Consider the following 22,437-nt stretch of genomic DNA (forward strand, 5'->3'; position numbering starts at 1 on the left):
AGTAAGTGACACCACATATGAAGGCTGCTATTCTATATAGCACTGTACAAAATAATTAGCGTGGTTATAAAATCCCTCAGTCCCACTCTTAAGAGCTCACAATATCAGGTTAGTCACAGGGGAGCATGTGCTCTCAGTGGGATTTCAAATGAAGGTCTCCCACTCCATAACGCTATTCTTTTTAGTTCATGGGACACATCAGTTACATGGGACACGCTTCCTGTTAGCAGGGAACGAGTCCTGCTCCCACAGGCTGAGACAGAAGGAATGGCATCACCCCCCAATTCATTGCTGCAGCTTAATTAAAAGCTAAAGGGAATCCTATACGAAAATATCTGAGCAAGGTAGGTTGGGGAGCTCCTTAAAAAGCAATTGTGATTTTAGTCAGTTTTGTTCCAACACTCTTGAACAGAGCTGGTTCTGCTTGAGCACGGATCAGTCGTCAGCAAGGATCCCTTCAAGAACCTCTTCCCCTGGGGCACGGTATAAACATCCTGTTGCAGAAACACTGTCTTAAGCAGTTTCATATGAAATGTGCTTACACAAAAAGTGGAATCACTGTCTTAAGATGCTCTCGGTCTTTCTTTTCATACTATTTAAGACAAAACTGGAGAGATGCCTCGAACTAATAACGCTATCACATTAAGATTATTCCCTTACTTCCTTGACTCCGCAGAGCACTTTGTCACAGCTGCCATGTGCACACTGTGCGAGAGCCACGGATATACTACACTAAATGCCAGAACCTGTGACTGACGTTGCATGCTGACAGGCTATAAAGCAATCCTATTACCAGTCATCCTGTGACCAACATCCCAAGGAAATCTTGCAGTGAAAGGCACTCGTCTCTTTACTGCCCGTGTTGGGGGAGGGGAGGATTCTCGCACATACTGAGGGGCCCAGGGAGGGTGCAGTGCAGGGAATTATCCCATACCATGTTCTCTCTTGATTGCCTTGCCTGCTGTTGTATTTTGGCAACCACGGACGTTATCGCGTCAAAGTTCTTTTGGCAGCTGTAGAGACCAGACTTCTCTGAAAAACAGCAGTCCACTCTGCTGATGAGGGAGCCATGCTGAATCTGACTTCTGTTCCCATAAGGCGACAGAATCTGAATCACAGAGTAATGCATTGCCACTAAAATAACCTTCCTCTGACCTGAAATACAGGAAACAGAAAAACCAAAATCATTCTGTACTAAAGAAGAATATTACAAACGGAGCCTAGGATTCCATAAAGTAGCCCTATATATTATGAGGTAGATTCCCAAAAGGTTTTAGCCAGCTAACTTCAGGAGTTAGCTGGCTAGACCCAACCTTTAAAAAATATACCTGTGCATCCAGCAAGGGTGGGCAAACTTTTTTTTTTTTTTTTTTTTTTAACAAAGGCCTACATTTGTAGTTTTTACTTGCACCAGTAAAGTGCCAGGGAAGTTCCCCCTTAGAAATCTGGCTGGAGCACTATTAGAAGAAACACTATATTTTAAATGTATATTGGAAGTGTAACACATTCCAAAAAATGTATATTGGAAGTGTAATGCATTCCAAAAAATCTGTAGGTTAAAAAGCAGAAGGGAAAAAAGGAAAAAGAAAATGTAATTACATTTGAATTGAATTTAATAGGAAAGAAGTGATGGTGGAAAACTGAGTAATACATCTTTTTTTCTGCAAGAAAATATGGCAGGTAAAACTTAAGACAGCAAACCATTGCAAATTGTGATATTAGAGCCAAGATGTTTGCTTCAAACATCTTAAATTGCAATGTTTTAGTATCTTATGTTTCCCCAGGCGGTAACTGAAAATAATAATAACTGCACTTTGATGCAAGAAAACCTCCCAAAACAGACCTGTAGAGGCAACGATGGTCTCAGGCAGGGAGTAAGAGACAACAGGGGAATGGGCGGCAGTGGTGATGCTCTTTAGTTTGCTGGCTTTTATTAGGGATGTGCATCCATTTTCCATTTTGAGTATTGGGATCGGGCGGCCAGCGTGAAAGGAGGTCGCTCCCGGACCCCCGCTGGACTTTTGGCAAGTCTTGTGGGGGGCCAGGAGGCCCCCCCCCCCCAAGCTGGCCAAAAGTCCCTGTGGGTCCAACGGGGGTCCCGGAGCGACCTGCCGTCCGACGCCGGGCCAGGACTCGAAATGGCGCCGATAGCCTTTGCCCATACTATGTCACAGGGGCTACCGGTGCCATTGGTCAGTCCCTGTCACATGGTAGGAGCACAAGATGGCGCCGATGGCCATGTGACAGGAGCTGACCAATGGCACCGGTAGCCCCTGTGACAAAGGCTATCGGCACCATGATGAAACTAGCACCGAGGGTGTGCGTGAGTTCCCGGACCCCACCGCTGGACCACCAGGGAGTTTTGGTAAGTCTTGGGGGGGTCAGGAGAGTGGGGGGTTGTAGTTAATTTAGTAGTAACGTATTTACAGATCGACAACTTATTGAATTCTCCATACTTCTGCATGAAACGGAATTGACCCCCCACGAATACGGATCGCGTACGCAACGAAAACTTTTTGCCTGCACACCTCTAGCTTTTATTGAGCGCAGACAGCAGGGGAATAAGTGGCAGCCTCAGCGCTCCTTACTCTTGTTGGGTTTCCTTTGCAGTGGAGACTGCAGGGGAAGGGGGGCATCTTCAGTGCCATGTGTGTGCCTGCAGGGTTATCCTTAGGGCGCGCAGAAGCGTTTGCAGCGGTCAGGTCTTTGCTGATGATGGTGGCAGGGACACAAACTGCGCTACTGCATCAGTGGACCGGTAAATAGATCAAGAGCGGTCATTTAAAGAAATGAGGATAAAACAGTCCCGTGGGCCGATGTTTGTCCACCTTTGGCATAGCGTCTAAAATGTATGTGTGTATTTCACCACACATTTTTTCCTGCTTAAAATATGGGCATTCCCTGGAGTGTATTTAGGTTGGGGAGAAAGCCTCACATGCACATTGCACTTCCCAATATATGGGCGGCCCCCCAACATGGATGTGCGGGCGCCGCAAATAACCGGTGCACCCGTGCAGGCAGCCGCGCCCTCCACCTGTGCCGCCGACGTACCTCGCGTGGTGAGGGGGGAAGGGTCCAACCCCCTTCCCCCTCCAGACGCTGGCAGGAATGGCGTCAGCCTCGTGTCGTCGATGCTGTGGGGTGCAATGGCACCATTGACGATGGTGCTCCTCCCTGACTGGTCCAGTGTCAGGAGCGGCGATGTCATCGAGGCATGCCCCGATGCCGGGTCGCTTGATTGGCCGAGGGAGAGTGACCACCGATGACATCAGGGGGTGAATCAACCGGCGGGCAATTTATATCCCGCCGGCTCCCCTTGGGCTGGCCTCTTCCCTTCTTGGCCCCGAGCGGAGCTGTTTCCCCACCTTTCCCCCCCCCCCCTTGTGTAGAGGTTTTTGTTAGACAGTGGATTTACACGTATCTGTTAATCTGTTGCAGTGCCGGTGACCGAGTTCAGGAGTGTCTTTGTAAATTCAGAAGCATTAGGCTGGGAGGTGCCGATATGTACGTGAGAGGCCTAGTGGCCCTCACCAGTTTGCCACGGATGATCAATGTCGGGCCCGCGCTCAGGGCCTCGACGGATCGAGGGCTGATACGTGGGGAGGGGCTCTGGCATGACTTGCTTTGTGGCGGCCGGGCTGGGATCCCCTCCAGTAGATGGACTACAGCAGGGGGCTTGCTTTGTGGCGGTCCAAGCCGAGATCCCATCTGGTTCTTGGTGGTCATGACCCCTGTACGGGGGGGGGCTCGCTGGGCGCAGGACCCCGTGGTTCCACTTGGATGGATATATTAGAGTATCGGCACCTGCCCGGCCGCAATTTGTAAACATTGTTAAATGGACTCGGCATCTAATTAGACTCCCATGTTAGGGACACTAATAAATGGCTGCGGCCTTTGCATCCAAACTGTGCGTCACGTTTTCCTTATGTGCAAGCGGGGTGCCCAGCGAGGCGGGGGGGGGGGGGGGGGACGGACAGATAGGAGCCCGCGGGTGTCTGGGCTGCCTGGTTAATGCTTGTGATGGAGCTTACACTCTGCACAAGAACAAGGAGAAATACTCGGGAACCTGGGAAGCATGGAGAAGATTCATCAGCCCTCAGGAGAAGAGAGGATGTATAAGCCATGAGTAAAGAAAGCACATCCGCATAGGGTCCTGAGGGTGGAGCTGGGACGCCTTCCATGTCCTGGTCGATAATGTAAAAAGCCAGGGAGTGAGACTGAGGCTGGAATGGGGAGGTGACTGGGAAAGGTTCTTCCTTTCTGGTCAAACACAGCAGATGTGTTTTTTGTTTGGCAGCATTAAAGAATGACGTGGACATGCGAAGAGAGATTTCTCAAGGTATGCACTGAAGCCTGTTTTCACTTGTGGACAGGGAAAGCAGCTGTTAGAATTGAGCCTTGTGAATTTATGTGCAGGGATAAGAGCAGATGCAAGAACTGCCTTAGGTCAGTAGTGGCATTTGTAAAGCAGCCATGGGGCTTGTGCCTTAAGGTACACAAACAATTTAAAAACCTCTGCTAGGATTATATTCTAAATCTGCTGACATATTTAAGAATGGCAAAAGAGTTCCTGCCCTATAGATTGAACTGGGACCCAAGCGGGTTTTAAAGTGGATAAGAGCCCATAAACACTGTCAAGATCCCAGCCCGGGTTACCTTAACTTCTGGGAGACCAGCTCACTGGCCAACCCCAGGGCAAGGGGTTGGCCAGTGAGCTTGTTTGGGGCCTGCAGGTTTCAGAGCTGGCTCGGGGCTAGTTTGGTGGAATAATAAATCCAGCCTGAGTCATAGCAGCAGCATATAAATCCAGTTGTTCTGGTTTCAGAGGAGGATACCCCCATGCTTTACTGCAGAGGTAGTGTGTCAGTGCCAGGAGTACGTTACCGGGAATATTGTGGAGTTTTTTCCAGCAATCCTTCTTGAAGGCAGAAGACCCAATCAGATTCCCCGGGGGTGTGGTTATCGGCCCTAGTGTCAGGCTCATTTCCCCAAAACCTTAACGCTCCCTGTGCTGAAGCTTTAGCCCAGTGGGTAGAGTACCTGTCTGCTTCACGAGCTGTCCCTACTTCATTCCTCACCAGAGGGAGAATGCAGAGGTAGAGCCTCACCAGTCTTCAGTCCTGACATTATCCCCTCCTCCCCCAGGTAACCGCTAAGCACCAATGGGTCCCACTCAAGGGGGGGGGGGGGGGAGAGTGGCGGTAGGGAGCATCATGGAGAGTGTATGGAAACAGGATACTGGGTTTGATGGGCCTTTGCTCTGACCCAGTCTGGCAAATCTTATATTCTTATGTATCTTGCAGGTTAAAACAGTCCAGGCTAGTCTGATCCAGCAGAATGTCCAGGCTGGGGGCCTCCATCCATTGTATCACAGTGCTAGCAGTATGGGGCTCTGGGGCTTGATCTGTAGGAGCAGTACCCATAAGCAGTCCAGATTCACTTAAGGACAATTCTGCCTCGGATGGTCTCCAGTGTCAGTTTCTGAGGTTGGGCCTTTCCCTTCCCAGCTCTGCCAAGCATTGTAAAATGCCGGTTAGCCGATCTCTTTACATTTATTTATTTTAAAAGGCTTATATGCCACACAGTCCGAGGTTCTTGGTGGCGTATATCGAAACATGTTTGGTGTAAACTGTCTCACTTTTCTTCTTTAAGGGGTGTCCCTCTGTATTTGGGGGTTCAGACAAGTTGTCAATGGAGCCAGCTGGTTCAGCTGTACTCCCAGTCAGCACCTCCTGTACTTCACTCAGTGCATGCCAAAGTTCAGCAACAATCTCATATTGGCATTGTTCTTGTTGGGTCTGTATTCTCTGGGTTTCCTGGTTCATCCATTCCTATTGTTCTCATTCTAAGCCCATCCAGATCGAAGTAACTTTCCCATCTATTCTGCATCGGTGGTATTCCTTTATTTTATTCTACTTAGTTATCTCATAAGAACATAAGAAATTGCCATACTGGGTCAGACTAAGGGTCCATCAAGCCTAGCATCCTGTTTCCAACAGAGGCCAAACCAGACCATAAGAAGCTGGCAATTACCCAAACACTAAGAAGATCCCATGCTACTGATGCAATTAATAGCAGTGGCTATTCCCTAAGTAAACTTGATTAATAGCCGTTAATGGACTTCTCCTCCAAGAACTTATCCAAACCTTTTTTGAACCCAGCTACACTAACTGCACTAACCACATCATCTGGCAACAAATTCCAGAGCTTTAGTATGCATTGAGTGAAAAAGAATTTTCTCCGATTAGTCTTAAATGTGCTACTTGCTAACTTCATGGAATGCCCCCTAGTCCTTCTATTATTCGAAGTGTAAATAACCGATTCACATCTACTCGTTCAAGACGTCTCATGATCTTAAAGACCTCTATCAAATCCCTCCTCAGCCGTCTCTTCTCCAAGCTGAACAGCCCTAACCTCTTCAGCCTTTGCTCATAGGGGAGCTGTTCCATCCCCTTTATCATTTTGGTTGCCCTTCTCTGTACCTTCGCCATCGCAACTATATCAGCTCAAATGATTGTAGCCAACCCTCTTAGTTTACCCATGTCACTTCATTCTTTCTATGGTGGATGAGACTACATGCCTCAACTATCCGATGCTGCTTAGCTCTGGGTGCCCCAGTGGTGTTCCAGGTCATTGCTTTCTCCGTTTGTGGCTTACTCAGCTGCTTTAATGGAAGGGCATGTTGCTAAGTGGTGCCTTGGACTCCTGTAATGCAGGCATAGATTCCAGTATCCGTCATTTGCTTTTGTTAGACAATAAGTGAACGCAGGTCAAGTCCACCTGCATAGGTTCAGGGGCTGGAGCTGTGTGGCATATAAGCTTTAGCAGCTCCAGTCATGGAGTCTATGGATATAGGTTGCAATGAGCCTGAGTTTCCTTTTATTTCTCTATGATGGTTGCCCAGTCTGTATCTAATATGCAGGTCTATTCCCTCTGGTAGTTACACCCAGGCTATTTCATCTTTGATCTCTTCTCTGTCCTGTGCAGAGCTGGTGCCACTGGTCAGGTTCATTCCAGGAAGTGTCTGTTGCCAATTGACTAAATCAGGCAATATAACTACTGACTGAGCCAGGCCCCTGTCTTAGCCATTGCAACTCCCTCACAGTGATGTCATCAAATGATGGGATAAAAGAATACAGGAAGGCATCCCAGCTCAGCAGGAGTGGGTTCTTCTTTGCCAGCAGAGAAGGAGCCCAGGCCTCAGAGTAGTGTCAGTTCCAATGCCACCATCTTGGGGTACATCATGAATTGAAGTTGACACTATTTAATGAACCCTTGAAAATGTCCTTGGGTTCCATCCAAACACTCTGGAAGTGGTAGTCTGGGGCCTCAAGTTGCTACTTGTGGTGATAAAAAGTATGTTTTCAGCTTGAAGCTGCTTTAATTGGTAGCTTAAGCCTTGAATTTCTGCAGCCAATACACTGACCTGTTCCAGCAGGATTTCAAGAAGCTGGAGTGAGGTAGTCCTTTCTGCCAGGGTAGAATGAGGTTTACTGACAAGACTGCTGGGTTCCCAGTCTTGAATTATTTCGAGTTGCGGGACACTGAAGCACCAACCTCCCCCAGAGTGCAGTGGGCCCAGGCTTGTTCGGGTCTACAGATTTTAAAACTAGCCCAGGGCTAGTCTGGTAGTAGAAAGTATTAGCAGGCAAATCTGGTACTAATAAGTCCAGTCTGAGTCAGAGTATCAACAAACAAATCCTGGTTTCAGAATAGGATACCTAAGTGCAGAGGTAGAGTCTCGGCTTCAGGCATGGAGCCTTCAAGTTGCCAGGAATACTGTGATGTTGCTATCAATTCCTTCTGAAGACCAATGACCCAATCAGGTTCCCTGGGGGGGGGGGGGGGGATTATTGGCCCTGGCACCTTAGCTCTTCCTCTGCTGCAGATTTAGCCCAGAGGGAACAGTACCAGTCTGCTTCCCCGGTTCAAACCTCTCCATTTCTAACACATCCTGACTGACATGTATCTGGCTTGTTAGCAAGGACATGCGGGTGCCAATACAGTGACTGAACCGTGAGACTGCAGTTGCATCAGGATAAATGGTTTTGTTACTGAGGAATGGTCCGAACATCCTGGGGGGGGGGGGGTATAAATGAATTATCTCTGACAGTTAACAGATAAAGAAGAGAAAAGATTCTATTGCTTGGGAGGTGACATCTACGAAGGAGGATACAGGTCCAGAAGAAGCAGAAGTTCTGGCCTTAAGGGACATCATAACACCCATAATTTAAAGAACATAAGAAATTGCCATGCTGGGTCAGACCAAGGGTCCATCAAGCCCAGCATCCTGTTTCCAACAGAGGCCAAAACCAGGCCACAAGAACCTGGCAATTACCCAAACACTAAGAAGAACCCATGCTACTGTTGCAATTAATAGCAGTGGCTATTCCCTAAGTATAATTGATTAATAGCCATTAATGGACTTCTCTTCCAAGAACTTATCCAAACCTTTTTTGAACCCAGCTACACAAACTGCACTAACCACATCCTCTGGCAACAAATTCTAGAGCTTTATTGTGCTTTGAGTGAAAAAGAATTTTCTCCGATTAGTCTTAAATGTGCTACTTGCTAACTTCATGGAATGCCCCCTAGTCCTTCTATTATTCGAAAGTGTAAATAAACGAGTCACATCTATTTATTCAAGACCTCTCATGATTTTAAAGACCTCTATCATACCCGCCCTCAGCTGTCTCTTCTCCAAGCTGAACAGCCCTAACCTCTTCAGCCTTTCCTCATAGGGGAGCTGTTCCATTCCCTTTATCATTTTGGTTGCCCTTCTCTGTACCTTCTCCATCGCAACTATATCTTTTTTGAGATGCGGCGACCAGAATTGTATACAGTATTCATGGTGCAGTCTCACCATGGAGCAATACAGAGGCATTATGACACTTTCCGTTCTATTAATCATTCCCTTCTTAATAATTCTTAACATTCTATTTGCTTTTTTGACTGCTGCAGCACACTGAGCCAACGATTTTAAAGTATTATCCACTATAGACTGGAGAATCCCATCTGCAGAATCTAATAATAGTAGAGAGATAGTGGATGCCATGCCAGTAGCTTTATTCAAACAAATGGTAATAGAACCCATAAGAGAAGGAGCTATACTCGATTTAGTGCTCACTAATGGAGATAATGTCTCTGATGTCCAGGTGGGCGCCCACCTCAGCACCAGTGATCATCAAACAGTATGGTTTAATATCACAAAAAGGATACAGAAAAGAAACACACAGACCCGAGTTTTGCAGTTCAAAAACACGGACTTTGATGAAATGGGGAAATACCTGGAGGAAGAACTAAAAGGCTGGGAGAACTAGAGAGATGTGGATCAGCAGTGGACCAATCTAAAAGGAACAATTACTAAGGCAACTAATCTATATGTTAGAAAAGTAAGGAAAAGCAAAGGAAAATTAAACCTATCTGGTTCTGAAAGGAGGTGGCTGATAAAATAAAGGGTAAAAGAACAGTGTTCAAGAAATATAAAAGATCCCAAAGGAGGAGCACAGAGAAGAATATCTGGTAGAACTGAGGGAGACGAAGAAATTAATCAAGATGGCAAAAAGTCAAGTGGAAGAGAGGATTGCCAAGGAGATAAAGAATGGTGACAAAACATTTTTCAGATACATCAGTGAAAAGAGAAAAGTTCAAAGTAGTTCAGTGAAATTGAAAGGTGGAAAGCATCAATGTGTGGAGAAAGATGAGGAAATGGCAGAAATATTAAACGATTACTTCAGTTCTGTGTTCACTAAAGAAGACCCTGGAGAAGGACCATCTCTACTTAACAAGAAACTGGAGGGGAGTGGAGTGGATGAAACTCTATTTACAGAAGAAAAGGTATGGGAAGAACTGAAGAATCTGAAAGTGGACAAAGCCATGGGGCCTGATGAGGTTCATCCCAGGAAACTGACCGAACTAAGAGATGTGCTGGCAGGTCCGTTGTGTGACCTGTTCAATAGATCCCTAGAAACGGGAGTGGTGCCGAGTGATTGGAAAAGAGCGGTGGTGGTCCCGCTTCACAAGAGTGGGAACAGAGAAGAGGCTGGTAACTACAGACGGTTAGCCTCACTTCGGTGGTGGGAAAAGTAATGGAGTCACTGTTGAAAGAGAGAATAGTGAACTATCTACAGTTGGGAGAATTGATGGACCAGAGGCAGCATGGATTCACCAGAGGAAGATCCTGTCAGACAAATCTGATTGACTTTTTTGACTGGGTAACCAAGGAATTGGATCAAGGAAGAGCGCTCGATGTCATCTACTTGGATTTCAGCAAAGCTTTTGATACAGTTCCGCACAGGAGATTGGTGAATAAAATGAGAAGCTTAGGAGTGAGTGCCGTGGTGGTGGCCTGGATTGCAAACTGGTTGATGGACAGAAGACAATGTGTGATGGTAAATGGAACTCTCTCTGAAGAGAGAGCGGTTTTAAGCGGTGTACCACAAGGATCGGTGTTGGGACCGATCCTGTTCAATATTTTTGTGAGCAACATTGCAGATGGGATAGAAGGTAAAATTTGTCTTTTTGCAGATGACACTAAGATCTGCAATAGAGTGGACATACTGGAAGGAGTGGAGAGAATGAGACAGGATTTAAGGAAGCTGGAAGAGTGGTCGAAGATATGGCAGCTCAGATTCAATGCCAAGAAGTGCAAAGTCAAGCATATGGGAAGAGGAAATCCGAATGAACTGTATTCGATGGGGGGGGGGGGGGGGGGGGGAGGCTGATGTGCATGGAGCAGGAGAGAGACCTTGGGGTGATGGTGTCTAATGATCTGAAGTCAGCAAAACAATGTGACAAGGCGATAGAAAAAGCCAGAAGAATGATGGGCTGCATTGAGAGAGGAATATCGAGTAAGAAAAGGGAAGTGATTATCCCCTTGTACAGGTCCTTGGTGAGGCCTCACCTGGAGTACTGTGTTCAGTTCTGGAGACTGTATCTCCGAAGAGACAGAGACAAGATGGAAGTGGTCCAGAGAAGGGCAACCAGAAAGGTGGAGGGTCTTCATCGAATGACTTATGAGGAGAGATTGAAGAATCTAAATATGTACACCCTGGAAGAAAGGAGGAGCAGGGGTGATATGATTCAAACTTTCAGATACTTGAAAGGTTTTAACGATCCAAAGACAACGACAAACCTTTTTTGTTGGAAAAAAATCAGCAGAACCAGGGGTCACGAGTTGAAGCTCCAAGGAGGAAGATTCAGAACCAATGTCAGGAAGTATTTCTTCATGGAGAGGGTGGTGGATGCCTGGAATGCCCTTCCGGAGGAAGTGGTGAAGACCAGAACTGTGAAGGACTTCAAAGGGGTGTGGGATAAACACTGTGGATCCATCAAGTCTAGAGGACGTGAATGAAGAGTGGGTGACTCAAGGGAGTGACGGCTACTGCCTGGAGATTATGCCCTTATTCAATGAACATGCGCACGGTTGGTGCGACTCCAGCGTTGCTCTGGGCTTCAGCGGCAGGAGGAAGTGTGGAAAAAAAAAGGATTTGCATTCACGAAAAGCAGGGAGTGGCTTGCTTGTCATGGTGGTTGCTGCCCCAAACTACATAGGCCAGATACTTTACTTTCAATGTATATCCAGCATAGCTCTCTGCTTCAACGGCAGGGGAGAAGTCTGATACTTCAAGCAAATCCAACATAGCTCTCTGCTTCTACGGCAGGGGAGGAAGTCTGATATTTCACACATATCCAACATAGCTTTCTGCTTCTACGGCAGGTGAGAAAGTCTGATACTTCACTTTCAACACACATCCAGCATAGCTCTCTGCTTCAACGGCAGGGGGAACGTAGAAAGGTAAATCTATATACAGACAATAAACCAACAAGGACTGAGTTACATAGTCTGGGTAAACAAAGGCATGGGTGTAGCTTGCTTAATGCGGCAGTTACTATCCTTAACTATGGTAGATATTCACTTGGATGCAGTTCCAACACTGCTCTCTACATTAATGGTGCGGGTGGAAGGGAAATGTAACCAAAGGGTTACTAAGAGCCAAGAGTAACTGAAGCATGAGAGAAAAAAAAAAAAGTGCATAGCTTGCTGGGCAGACTGGATGGGCCGTTTGGTCTTCTTCTGCCGTCATTTCTAGGTTTCTATGTTTCTTTCTTTATGATGCCTAGATCTTTTTCCTGGGTGGTAGCTCCTAATATGGAACCTAACGTCGTGTAACTACAGCAAGGGTTATTTTTCCCTATATACAACACCTTGCACTTGTCCACATTAAATTTCATCTGCCATTTGGATGCCCAATCTTCCAGTCTTGCAAGGTCCTCCTGTAATGTATCACAGTCTGCTTTTGATTTAACTACTCTGAATAGTTTTGTATCATCCGCAAATTTGATAACCTCACTCGTCGTATTCCTTTCCAGATCATTTATATATATATATTGAACAGCACCGGTCCAAGTACAGATCCCTGAGGCACTCCACTATTTACCCTTTTCCACTGAGAAAATTAACCATTTAATCCTACTCTCTGTTTCCTGTCTTTTAATCAGTTTGTAATCCATGAAAGGACATCACCTCCTATCCCATGACTTTTTAATGACTTTTTAGTTTTCGTAGAAGCCTCTCATGAGGAACTTTGTCAAACGCCTTCTGAAAATCCAAATACACTACATCTACCGGTTCACCTTTATCCACATGTTTATTAACCCCTTCAAAAAAATGAAGCAGATTTGTTAAGCAAGACTTCCTTTGGGTAAATCCATGTTGACTGTGTCCCATTAAATCATGTCTTTCTATATGCTCTACGATTTTGATCTTGAGAATAGTTTCTACTATTTTTCCCAGCACTGAAGTCAGGCTCACTGGTCTATAGTTACCTGGATCGCCCCTGGAGCCTTTTTTAAATATTGGGGTTACATTGGCCACCCTCCAGTCTTAAGGTATAATGGATGATTTTAATGATAGGTTACAAATTTTAACTAACAGATCAGAAATTACATTTTTGTGTTCCTTCAGAACCCTTGGATGCATACCATCCGGTCCAGGTGATTTGCTACTCTTTAGTTTGTCAATCTGGCCTACTACATCTTCCAGGTTCACAGTGATTTTGTTCAGTTCGTCTGACTCATCACCCCTGAAAACCATCTCCGGAACTGGTATCTCCACAACATCCTCATTAGTAAACACGGAGGCAAAGAATTCATTTAGTCATTCTGCAATGGCCTTACCTTCCCTAAGAGCCCCTTTAACCCCTCTGTCATCTAATGGTCCAACCGACTCCCTCACAGGTTTCTTGCTTTGGATATATTTTAAAAAGTTTTTATTATGAGTTTTTGCCTCTATGGCCAACTTCATTTCAAATTCTCTCTTCGCCTGTCTTATCAATGTTTTACACTTACCTTGACAATGCTTATGTTTTATCCTATTTTCTTCAGATGGATCCTTCTTCCAATTTTTGAAGGATGTTTTTTTGGCTAAAATAGCCTCTTTCACCTCACCTCACCACACGCATCAGCTCTCCCCTTAAAGGGGCTGCGGCAGGAATCCAACCCGCGGCCCCAGATGATGTCACTGGGTTCTGGTTCTTAAGGCAGCGCTTCCTTGCCTTGGCAACAGGTCTTCACACTAGTCGTGTCTCTAGTTGCTGTTCCTGCGTTTCCTCCGTGTTCCAGGTCCCTCATTCGTCTGCGTTCCTGTTCCTGTGTTCCGCGTCTACCCTGCTTGTTGTTACTGACTCCTGGCTTCGACTACTGCTTCATCTGACCACACTACTGCTTGTCTCCTGGCTTTGACCACTGCTTCATCTGACCATGCTTCTGCTTGTCTCCTGGCTTTGACCACTGCTTCACCTGACTACGCTCCTGCCCATCTCCTGGTTTTGACCTTTGCCTTGTTTGATCATTTTCCAGCTGACTTCTGGTTTTGACCCACACTTGCCTTGCCACTTCTCCTTGCCTGCCACCTCCCCTGACTTCGCCTGCTCTACGACGCTCCTCTTAAATCCATTCTGGACTTGGCCTTTCAGGCTTTGGCCTGTTCTTACTAGGGCACCCTCTGTATGCTTCCTGTTCTCATTGGCATCCAAGTCTCCAGGACTCCGCCTCGTCCAGATCAGACCACCTACTTCTACTACCGCTGCTGGCCCCGGGCTGACCTCCTCGTCGTCACTGAGAAGACCTTGGACAGAGGCTCACCTAAGTCCAACCGGCCCTGGTACCCAAGAGCTCAACCTGCGGGGAACGAGGGCTGGTATTGGCGAAGCTCCAGCCAGCCTCCATCAGTCAGCCAGCTTTGCCTGCCGACAGTGGGGACCAGCAGGGCTTGCCCTGCAGGTAGGGTCAACCCCACCTCGGCCCAAGGATCCACCTTCAGCACAATAGGTTGCCAATGCCATGGACTCGGCAGAGCCGTCTGCCCTCCAGGCCATCCCAGGACTGGCTTCCAAGGTGCAAGAGCAACAGCGGTTCCTCGAGGCACTGGCCTGTTCCATTGAGCGTCTTCAGGCACGGCTTGATGCCCAATCAGGTCACCCAGTTCTGGTTCCAGCTCCAGTCAGCCAACAGCCATCTCCCTCGCCTTCCAGGGCTTTGCTTGCCCTACTAGCTCCGCCTCATTTCAACGGGGACTCCAAGCTCTGCAGAGGGCTCATCAACTAATGCTACATGCAATTTGCTCTGCAGCCGTCCATCTTCCAAGATGAACTCACGAAGGTTACCTTCATCTTGTCTCGACTGGAGGGTAAGGTGTTGGCATGGGCTTCGCCCCGTGGGAGTGTTCAGACTTGCTCTTACAAGAGCTATTTTGCTTTGTGGCTGTCTTCCGTCAGAGCCTCGATGATCCTGGAAGGCAGGCCATGGCAAGCACCAACCTTCTTCATCTGCGGCAAGGTCAACGGGCTCTGTACGATTACAACATTGAATTCCAGACTCTTACTACAGAGTTATCCTGGCAAGAAGATTGCCTTCGAACTATCTACCTGGATGGGCTATCTTCTCAGCTCAAAGATGAACTAGCAGCCCATGAGCTCCAGTCCTCCCTTGGGGACCTCATCGACTTGACAGGCCGTATAGACCATCGCCTCCAAGAGCACCACTGGGAGGCTCGGACACCCAGACAATCCACAGTGGAGCGCTCCTGCTCCCCACCTGTTGCAGATCTTAGTATCATCCACAAAAAGACAAACCTTACCTTCTATCCCGTCCGCAATGTTGCTCACAAATATATTGAACAGGACTGGTCCCAACACTGATCCTTGTGGCACTCCGCTTAACACCGCTCTCTCTTCAGAGTAAGTTCCATTTACCATCACACATTGTCTTCTGTCCGTCAACCAGTTTGCAATCCAGGCCACCACCTTGGCACTCACTCCTAAGCTTCTCGTTTTATTCACAAGCCTCCTGTGCGGGACCGTATCAAAAGCTTTGCTGAAATCCAAGTAGATGACATCGAGCACTCTTCCTCAATCTAATTCCCTAGTCACCCAATCAAAAAAGTCAATCAGATTTGTCTGACAGGACCTTCCCCTGGTGAATCCATGCTGCTTCTGGTCCAGCAATTCTTCTGACTGTAGATGATTCACTATTCTTTCTTTCAGCAGCGGCTCCATTACTTTTCCTACCACTGAGGTGAGGCTAACCGGCCTGTAGTTTCCAGCCTTCTCTCTGCTTCCACTCTTGTGAAGCGGGACCACCACCGCTCTTCTCCAATCACTTGGCACCACTCCCGTTTCTAGGGATCTATTGAACAGGTCACGAAGCGGAACCGCCAGCATATCTCTGAGCTCCCTCAGTATCCTGGGATGAACCTCATCAGGCCCCATGGCTTTGTCCACTTTCAGTTTTCCTAGCTCTTCCCATTTTATTTATTTATTTATTTATTGAGGCTTTTATATACCGACTTTCTTGATACAAATCAAATCAACTCGGTTTACAATGAACTAAGCAGAATATAAAATTAACCAATCAACAAGAGATACGGAGCATACAGTTACATTATAACAAGGAAGCCTTAACTTGGAGTAGGAAAATAAAGAAGGGGTGAACGGAGCAATAAATATATAAAGTGAAATAAATAGAATAAATACTATATACAGAAGAGGGGGCAAGAGGGCCAACCTCTTTAATGGATATTATGCATGAAAAAAATGGAGAATTTTGTTTACAAAGATGTGTGGTGTACAATTCTAGATCAGATTCTAGATTACAATTCTAGATTACATTCTCTTCTGTAATCGGAGTTACATCTACTCCACTCCTCTCTGGTTTCTTGTTTGCTAGCGACTGTCCTTCTCCAGGGTCTTCTTTAGTGAACACTGAACTGAAGTATTCATTTAATATTTCTGTCATTTCTTCATCTCTCTCCTCACACTGATCCTTTTCACCTTTCAATTTCACTATTCCACTTTGGACGTTTCTCCTTTCTCTGATGTATCTGAAAAATATTTTGTCACCTCGCTTTACCTCTTTGGCAATCCTTTCTTCCGCTTGACTTTGTCTCCCTCAGTTCCACCAGATAGTCTTCCTTGTGCTCCTCCCTTTGGGATTGTTTATATTTCTTGAACGCTGTTCTTTTAGCTTTTATTTTGTCAGCCACCTTCTTTGAGAACCAGATATGTTTAATTTTTCTTTTGCTTTTCTTTACTTTTCTAACATATGGGGCAGATTTTAAAAAAGTACTCGCGTGCGTACTTTTGTTCGTGCAACCGGAGCAAACAAAAATCCGGAATTGGCGCGCGCAAGGCTGCGCAAAGTCGGCATCCTGCGCGCGCCAAGCCGCACAGCCTGCCTCCGTTCCCTCCAAGGCCGCTCCGAAATCGGAGCGGCCGCGGAGGGAACTTTCTTTCCAGCGCCCACCTTCCCTTTCCTTCCCCTAATTAACCTGCCCCCCGGCCCTAACTAATTCCCCCCCCCACCTTTGTTTCAAAAGTTACGCCTGCCTGAGGCAGGAACCACGCCCACGGCCCCACCCCCAGAATGCCCCCCGATGACGCGCCGGCCGTGACACGCCCCCAACATGCCCCCCCCAGGAAAGCCCCGGGACTTACGCGCGTCCCGGGGCACGCGCAGGGGGTGGAAGGAGCAGCTTTTTGGGGGTTACGCATGCACCCCTTTGAAAATCTGCCCCACAGAGTTTACCGGCATCGGTCTTCATAACCGGCAGGCGTGGCGGGTCGCACTAGGAAGGAGGCGTTAAGGTTGCGCAAGTGACCCTAGCGCCTCCTTCCTAGCATGCCTCCCCTAATTTAAATATTGCATGGCGCCCCCCCCCTGCGGGTGCCATGCGTGTGTTAAGAAAGCGGGTGCTGAAAAGTCAGCGCCCGCTTTCCGTGAAGATTTTTGCATCGGCCCCTATGATAGCTCTATTCCCCATTGTTCCATCCAGATACATCTTGATCAAAACACAGTGTTGAATCCACTGTAACAGATATCAAGCTGATTTCACACATATTGTATCCATGGTTCACCAATGGCCTCTATTATTCCCATACCTTATAAATGACAATGTATGTTGAATACCTAGTTAACCCAATACTGTTACATGTTATAAAAATGCACTGTATTAACATAAAAGAGCTGAAAGGATTCTGACTTGAAAAAAAGTGAAATCTAAAATTGCTACTTACTAGAAATTTTCTCCAACACGCGTTTGATATCGTTGCTAGCCCATGAAACAGGACAGAAGAGTAGCAATAGCTCGTCTGAGATGGGGGTATAATCTTCTTTCCGGAGTTGAATCCCCAAGTCACTGAGATGTACTTCTACCTGACGAAGGAACTGCTGTTCTGAGCCAAATGTCTTTCCAGTAACAAGTACCTGCACATTAAAGACTTACAACACAAGAAGACAATTAACATGCTGAGACTGATTTTTGTTCCAAAATTCATTTTTGTTGTTGTAACTTCAAATGAAAATGAGCAAACACGAAAATCAGTGAACCGAGCTAAGCCAGAGCCAGATCCTAGGCAAGGAGTCAGAGCTAAACCGGTCAGCCAAAGCAGGTTGAACCAGTTTAATTAGCAGCAACAAAACACAGTTAATAAAATAAAATAACTTTTCCAAAACATTGTTTATCCTTGATTTCAATTATCCTCTATATGTTTACCCCTTCTTTTCTGGCCTTTTCCCATCTCATTTTTGTCTCTGTTATCTTATTCCTGTTTCTCATCTTCCTTTCATTACTTCTGCCTCTCTTTTTATGTCTCCATTTCCTGCCCTCTATTTCACTCTGTAGATCTACTGCTGCTTCACCTGTCTTTCCACTCAAAGGGAGACTAAGGTGGATCAGGTCCTGGCAACGACAAATGGAAACTATCACTGAGCTCATGGTAAGAGAAAATTTAGGGTCTAGTGATCACTGTTACTGATTGATTCAATATTAAACTCTGATCTGAACTGAGCTAAGATTTGGACTTCAGGTGGGTCAACCTCAAAATGATGAGTGACAGTGTTGAGGAGGCCCTCTTGGGAATCAGAGAGCTAAAGGTTATGAAGGAACTTTGGCCAGCAATATTTTTATCATTTGATTTAACATTTAAAAAACATGGAGGTAGTTTTCAAAAGATTTTACGCACGTAAATGCACTTTACATGCATGATAGGCTTTCGAAAATTGCTTTTATGCACGTAAAATCTATTCACAATTAAATAGCATATATAGTTCTACTCTATTTTGAAATGTGATGACCAGAATTACATATAGCATTCTAGGTGTAGTTGAACCATGGAGCAACGTTTTATTCTCCATTCCTTTTCTAATAATTCCTAGCATTTTTTGACCACCGTCCTATCCTGAGCTGAGGATTGCAGTTTATTGGCCACAATGATGCTTAGATTCTTTTCCTGGGTGGTGACTTCACATTAAAGGTGGCTTTTTTGTCCCACTGGGAGAGAGTACCACCATGCTTAAATAGGTAGTTTTAGACTAAAGCAGACTGAATGTGTGTATCTCACAGAGGGTCCTTTACTGCTCCTAGGAAGAGCCGTGTAATGTCAATAGCTTAAGCAGTGATGTCGTGAAGATTCCTATGGGCCTTCCCCATTTTTAAAGCAGGTTAATTTGGGGCCCACAGAAATAACCAGATTCTTTAGGAAAAAAAACAGTTTAAGCACCTACCTGTGTTTGGCAAACAGGAGGGTTCTCCCTGAGGTTGTAAACCACATCCTTTTCCATTGCTTGCATAGGCATCGGGTGGAATCTGGCTTTTCTTTTTCTGTCCATCTCCTGTTTTGGGAGCAGCTTGGGTTTCCCGAGAGGACTCTTCTGTTTGCTGATTTTGTTTTCTGACCTGCTCGCTCTCCTGAGGTAGCTGATTGATCTTGGACAGCAGTGTTAAGTAGGTTCTCACTTGTCGCGTTAGAGAATTTATGAGGTCCAGAACCAAAGGCTCCGCATAGCTCTTTAAATGCTACAAATAATTATTTTACATCAGAAAGTGAAGGAAAAGCAGAGTGACTGTGCCCATAATCTAGACCTCATCCAATTATTCTTAGCTAATTAAAAGGCACTCTAAACTCAAAGGACCAGAGAATCCCAGACGTGATGCACTGTTTTATAGTCAGGGTTTTCATGTTGTATGATAAGGGGGTAGCCTTAAGGAGTGGTCAAAAATTAGGAAAGAACTCAGCACAGAATTGTATTTTGCATGTACATTGAATTTTTCATTCAAGCCAAATGTAAGGTTCTAGCAAAACATTCAGTTTCTACCACTATGAATTGTAAAATTATGCAAACAAAATCAATAAAAAAACTTCAAATCCTGTCTAATTTTAAAATAGCCCAGGTGTTGCCTAAAGGCATGAATTTGATGCTGGACAAAACTGTGTGCAAAATAAAATGCACTCTGTGAACAAGCAAACAGTACTGTAGGACTTTTGCCCAATCCTTAAATCTGACCCAGAGTGTTTCCAAGCTACAAGCATTGAGGCAGCCATTTTTTTCAAGCATTGCAGCCAGCACAAGCAAGAAATGTAGTGTGCAGAAGTTTACACAATTTGATACCAAGTGTCGTTTTGAGAGTTCTTCCCTGACTCAGCCTTGGTAGGGCAAAATGCTGACAGCATCGGACGAGATGCCAGAAGTTGGAGCTGAACAGGCGCAAGGACATTTAATTTCAAGTCCTTCAATACAAAATGTTTGGCTAATATAGGATTTACAATTAAGTTGTGGCACTTGTCTCAAATGTTTTAAAAACATATGCTGCTCATGAAAAAATATATATCTAAAAAGATAAATCAAAAAATTACATATACCACTTTTATTAAGGAGGTTTTTTTTCTAATGATGGTGCCAAAAATTCCCTGATTTCAGGCAGTTATTGCCATGATCAGGCATCTGAAGTTTTTCCTCTTATTTAAAGTGATTTATTGTGTGCCTTTGAAAGTTATATTGAGGGCAATTTTTCCATTTTTTCTTTTTAACATTGTAATAAATCAAGCAGACGTTCCTTCTCTGATTTTGTATCAATCAATGTAGCATTTAGCAACAATATTTCAGGTTACATATGGGAAGTGAAAATCCAAAACCATGACACTACAAGGCACATTCCAGCACCTCTACCCTAGAAACTGCATTTGAAGAATATTAAGTAAAAAAAACCCAAAAAAAAAAACAAACTATAAGTGAAGCACTTTATAAGTGGAATGAACACTTTAGGTTGTGCCGTTGTAAAGATAAATATGCACCTCTCTCATGTGCTCATGGTACTCAATTTTTAGATTTATACCCCTGAGAAAAGCTTCATTATCTTTACAACGGCACCTCTTGTCATGAGCTCTTCCCTTCACATTCAGTGCCTCCTGCAACGCGCCAGTGACAAATGGCTTCACTGTGTTGTGCTGTGCAAACTGCTAGCTGGACGGCTGCTGCTTGCTAGCATAGCTGGGTTTAAAAAGGATTTGGGCAAGCTCATGAAAGAAAAGTTCAAGAACAGTTATAAACCAGAAGGTAGATATTGAGCCACGGTGCGGCTTGGCTAGTTAGCCGTATAAACTTAGCCAGCTAACTTAGCCCATATATTTAGAGGTGCGGCTATGCCACTGTATATATATATCTGTCTATCTTAAAGTTAGGTGGATAAATGTATCTGGCTAACTTCAGGGCAGCACTATGGGCCATCCAGACTTAGCCTGCTAAGTTATCAGCTGCTTTCTGGAATGCCCTCGCCACACCTGCCAGTTAACTGGATATCCACCTACATGGTGGCTCTTCTGCAGAACCGGATATTCAGTTGCCACTATTTATCTGAATAAGCCCCTAATTTCTCTGGCTAAGTAGCACGGAATATTACCCTCCAGATGACTCAGAGACCCAACACTTGTCATAGGGAATGAACTGCAAAACATTGAATCTCTTTTTAGGGATTTACCACTTTTGGAGACTGGATGCTGGACTCAATGGACCTTAGGTCTGACCCAGCAGAGCACTTCTTAGGTTCTTAAGGTGGTCAGCAGCTGTAGCACAGGTCTCGCTGGCCAGTTAGGCCCACCGAGGTAGGCAAGGGGTACAATTGCTGAGGAATTTGGGCAGGGAGCAGCATGGGGCAAATGCTGTGGCAGGGAGGAAAGGCACAAGGCACATGGTATGGAAAAGAGAAGAGACGGGACAGATAATGGGAGAGGGGGAGAAGAGGCAGGAAGAGGATGGAAAGAAAAGGAAGAGAAAGGGAGGTAAGGGATAAAAATATGGAAGGATGGGAAAGGAAGAAGTATATAAACAAGGGATGATATGAAAATAGATGCAGAAGTGGAGACAAAGACAATGGACGGCCGGCGCCATCTAGTGCTCCTACCATGTGACAGGGGCCGACCAATGACACCGGTAGCCCCTGTGACATAGTAAGGGCAAAGGCTATCGGCGCCATTTTGATTACTGGCAGCCGACGCCCGAGTGCAGGAGATCGCTCCTGGACCCCCGCTGGACCACCAGGGAGTTTTGTTAAGTCTTGGGGGGGTCAGGAGGGTGGGGGGTTGTAGTTAATAAAAATTTAGCCGGGAAACGAATAAGAATGGAACGCATGAACGGATCGGGGGCCCCCCTTGCCGAATGCAACGTATCTGCCCCCTGACGAATACGAATACCGAATGTAACATATGCGGTCCCTCTGCACATCCCTAGTTTCTAATCTGGATGTATCTCCTCCATGCAATTAACATATTGGAAACACTGGGATTTTGTTGTCTGATTTGGCTTTTTCTAGTGTATAACTCTCTTCTATAAAGAACATACCCACCAGTCTTAGACTTTTCTATCAGCTCCTAAATATTTTATACTAAAAAAAACAAAACTTAAAGAATGAGTCTTTAGGTATATTTTGAGAATAGATATTACAATTTTCCAAGGAGAGGGTCTGCCAGACTCCTTCCCCAGGAGGCCAGAACAGGGGTAGAGAAGGAAGGGTGGGAAGATGTGGTGGAGGTGACAGGCCTAGATATAGATAGTACACAGGCACCTGCCTAGGGCAGCAAATTTTGAAGACGCCAACTATTCAGG

The 22,437-nt window shown here is 45.7% G+C and overlaps 1 protein-coding gene across 5 annotated transcripts in view; it reads right to left on the reverse strand.

Moving 5' to 3' along the window:
- Positions 1–22,437, reverse strand: part of LOC115088205 — a 97,770-nt gene that overhangs the window by 34,912 nt on the left and 40,421 nt on the right. For 4 of the 5 annotated variants that reach the window (XM_029596234.1, XM_029596236.1, XM_029596237.1 and 1 more), the window contains 3 exons: positions 19,063–19,354; positions 17,574–17,777; positions 935–1,155 (listed from right to left, as the gene is read on the reverse strand). In XM_029596234.1, the coding sequence (XP_029452094.1) occupies positions 935–1,155; positions 17,574–17,777; positions 19,063–19,354 (717 nt within the window). The remainder of the gene's footprint in view (positions 1–934; positions 1,156–17,573; positions 17,778–19,062; positions 19,355–22,437) is intronic. The other variant, XM_029596235.1, reaches the window with a different exon arrangement.

This window comes from Rhinatrema bivittatum, chromosome 3 (assembly GCF_901001135.1).
Source record: "Rhinatrema bivittatum chromosome 3, aRhiBiv1.1, whole genome shotgun sequence".
Lineage (NCBI taxonomy): Eukaryota > Metazoa > Chordata > Amphibia > Gymnophiona > Rhinatrematidae > Rhinatrema > Rhinatrema bivittatum.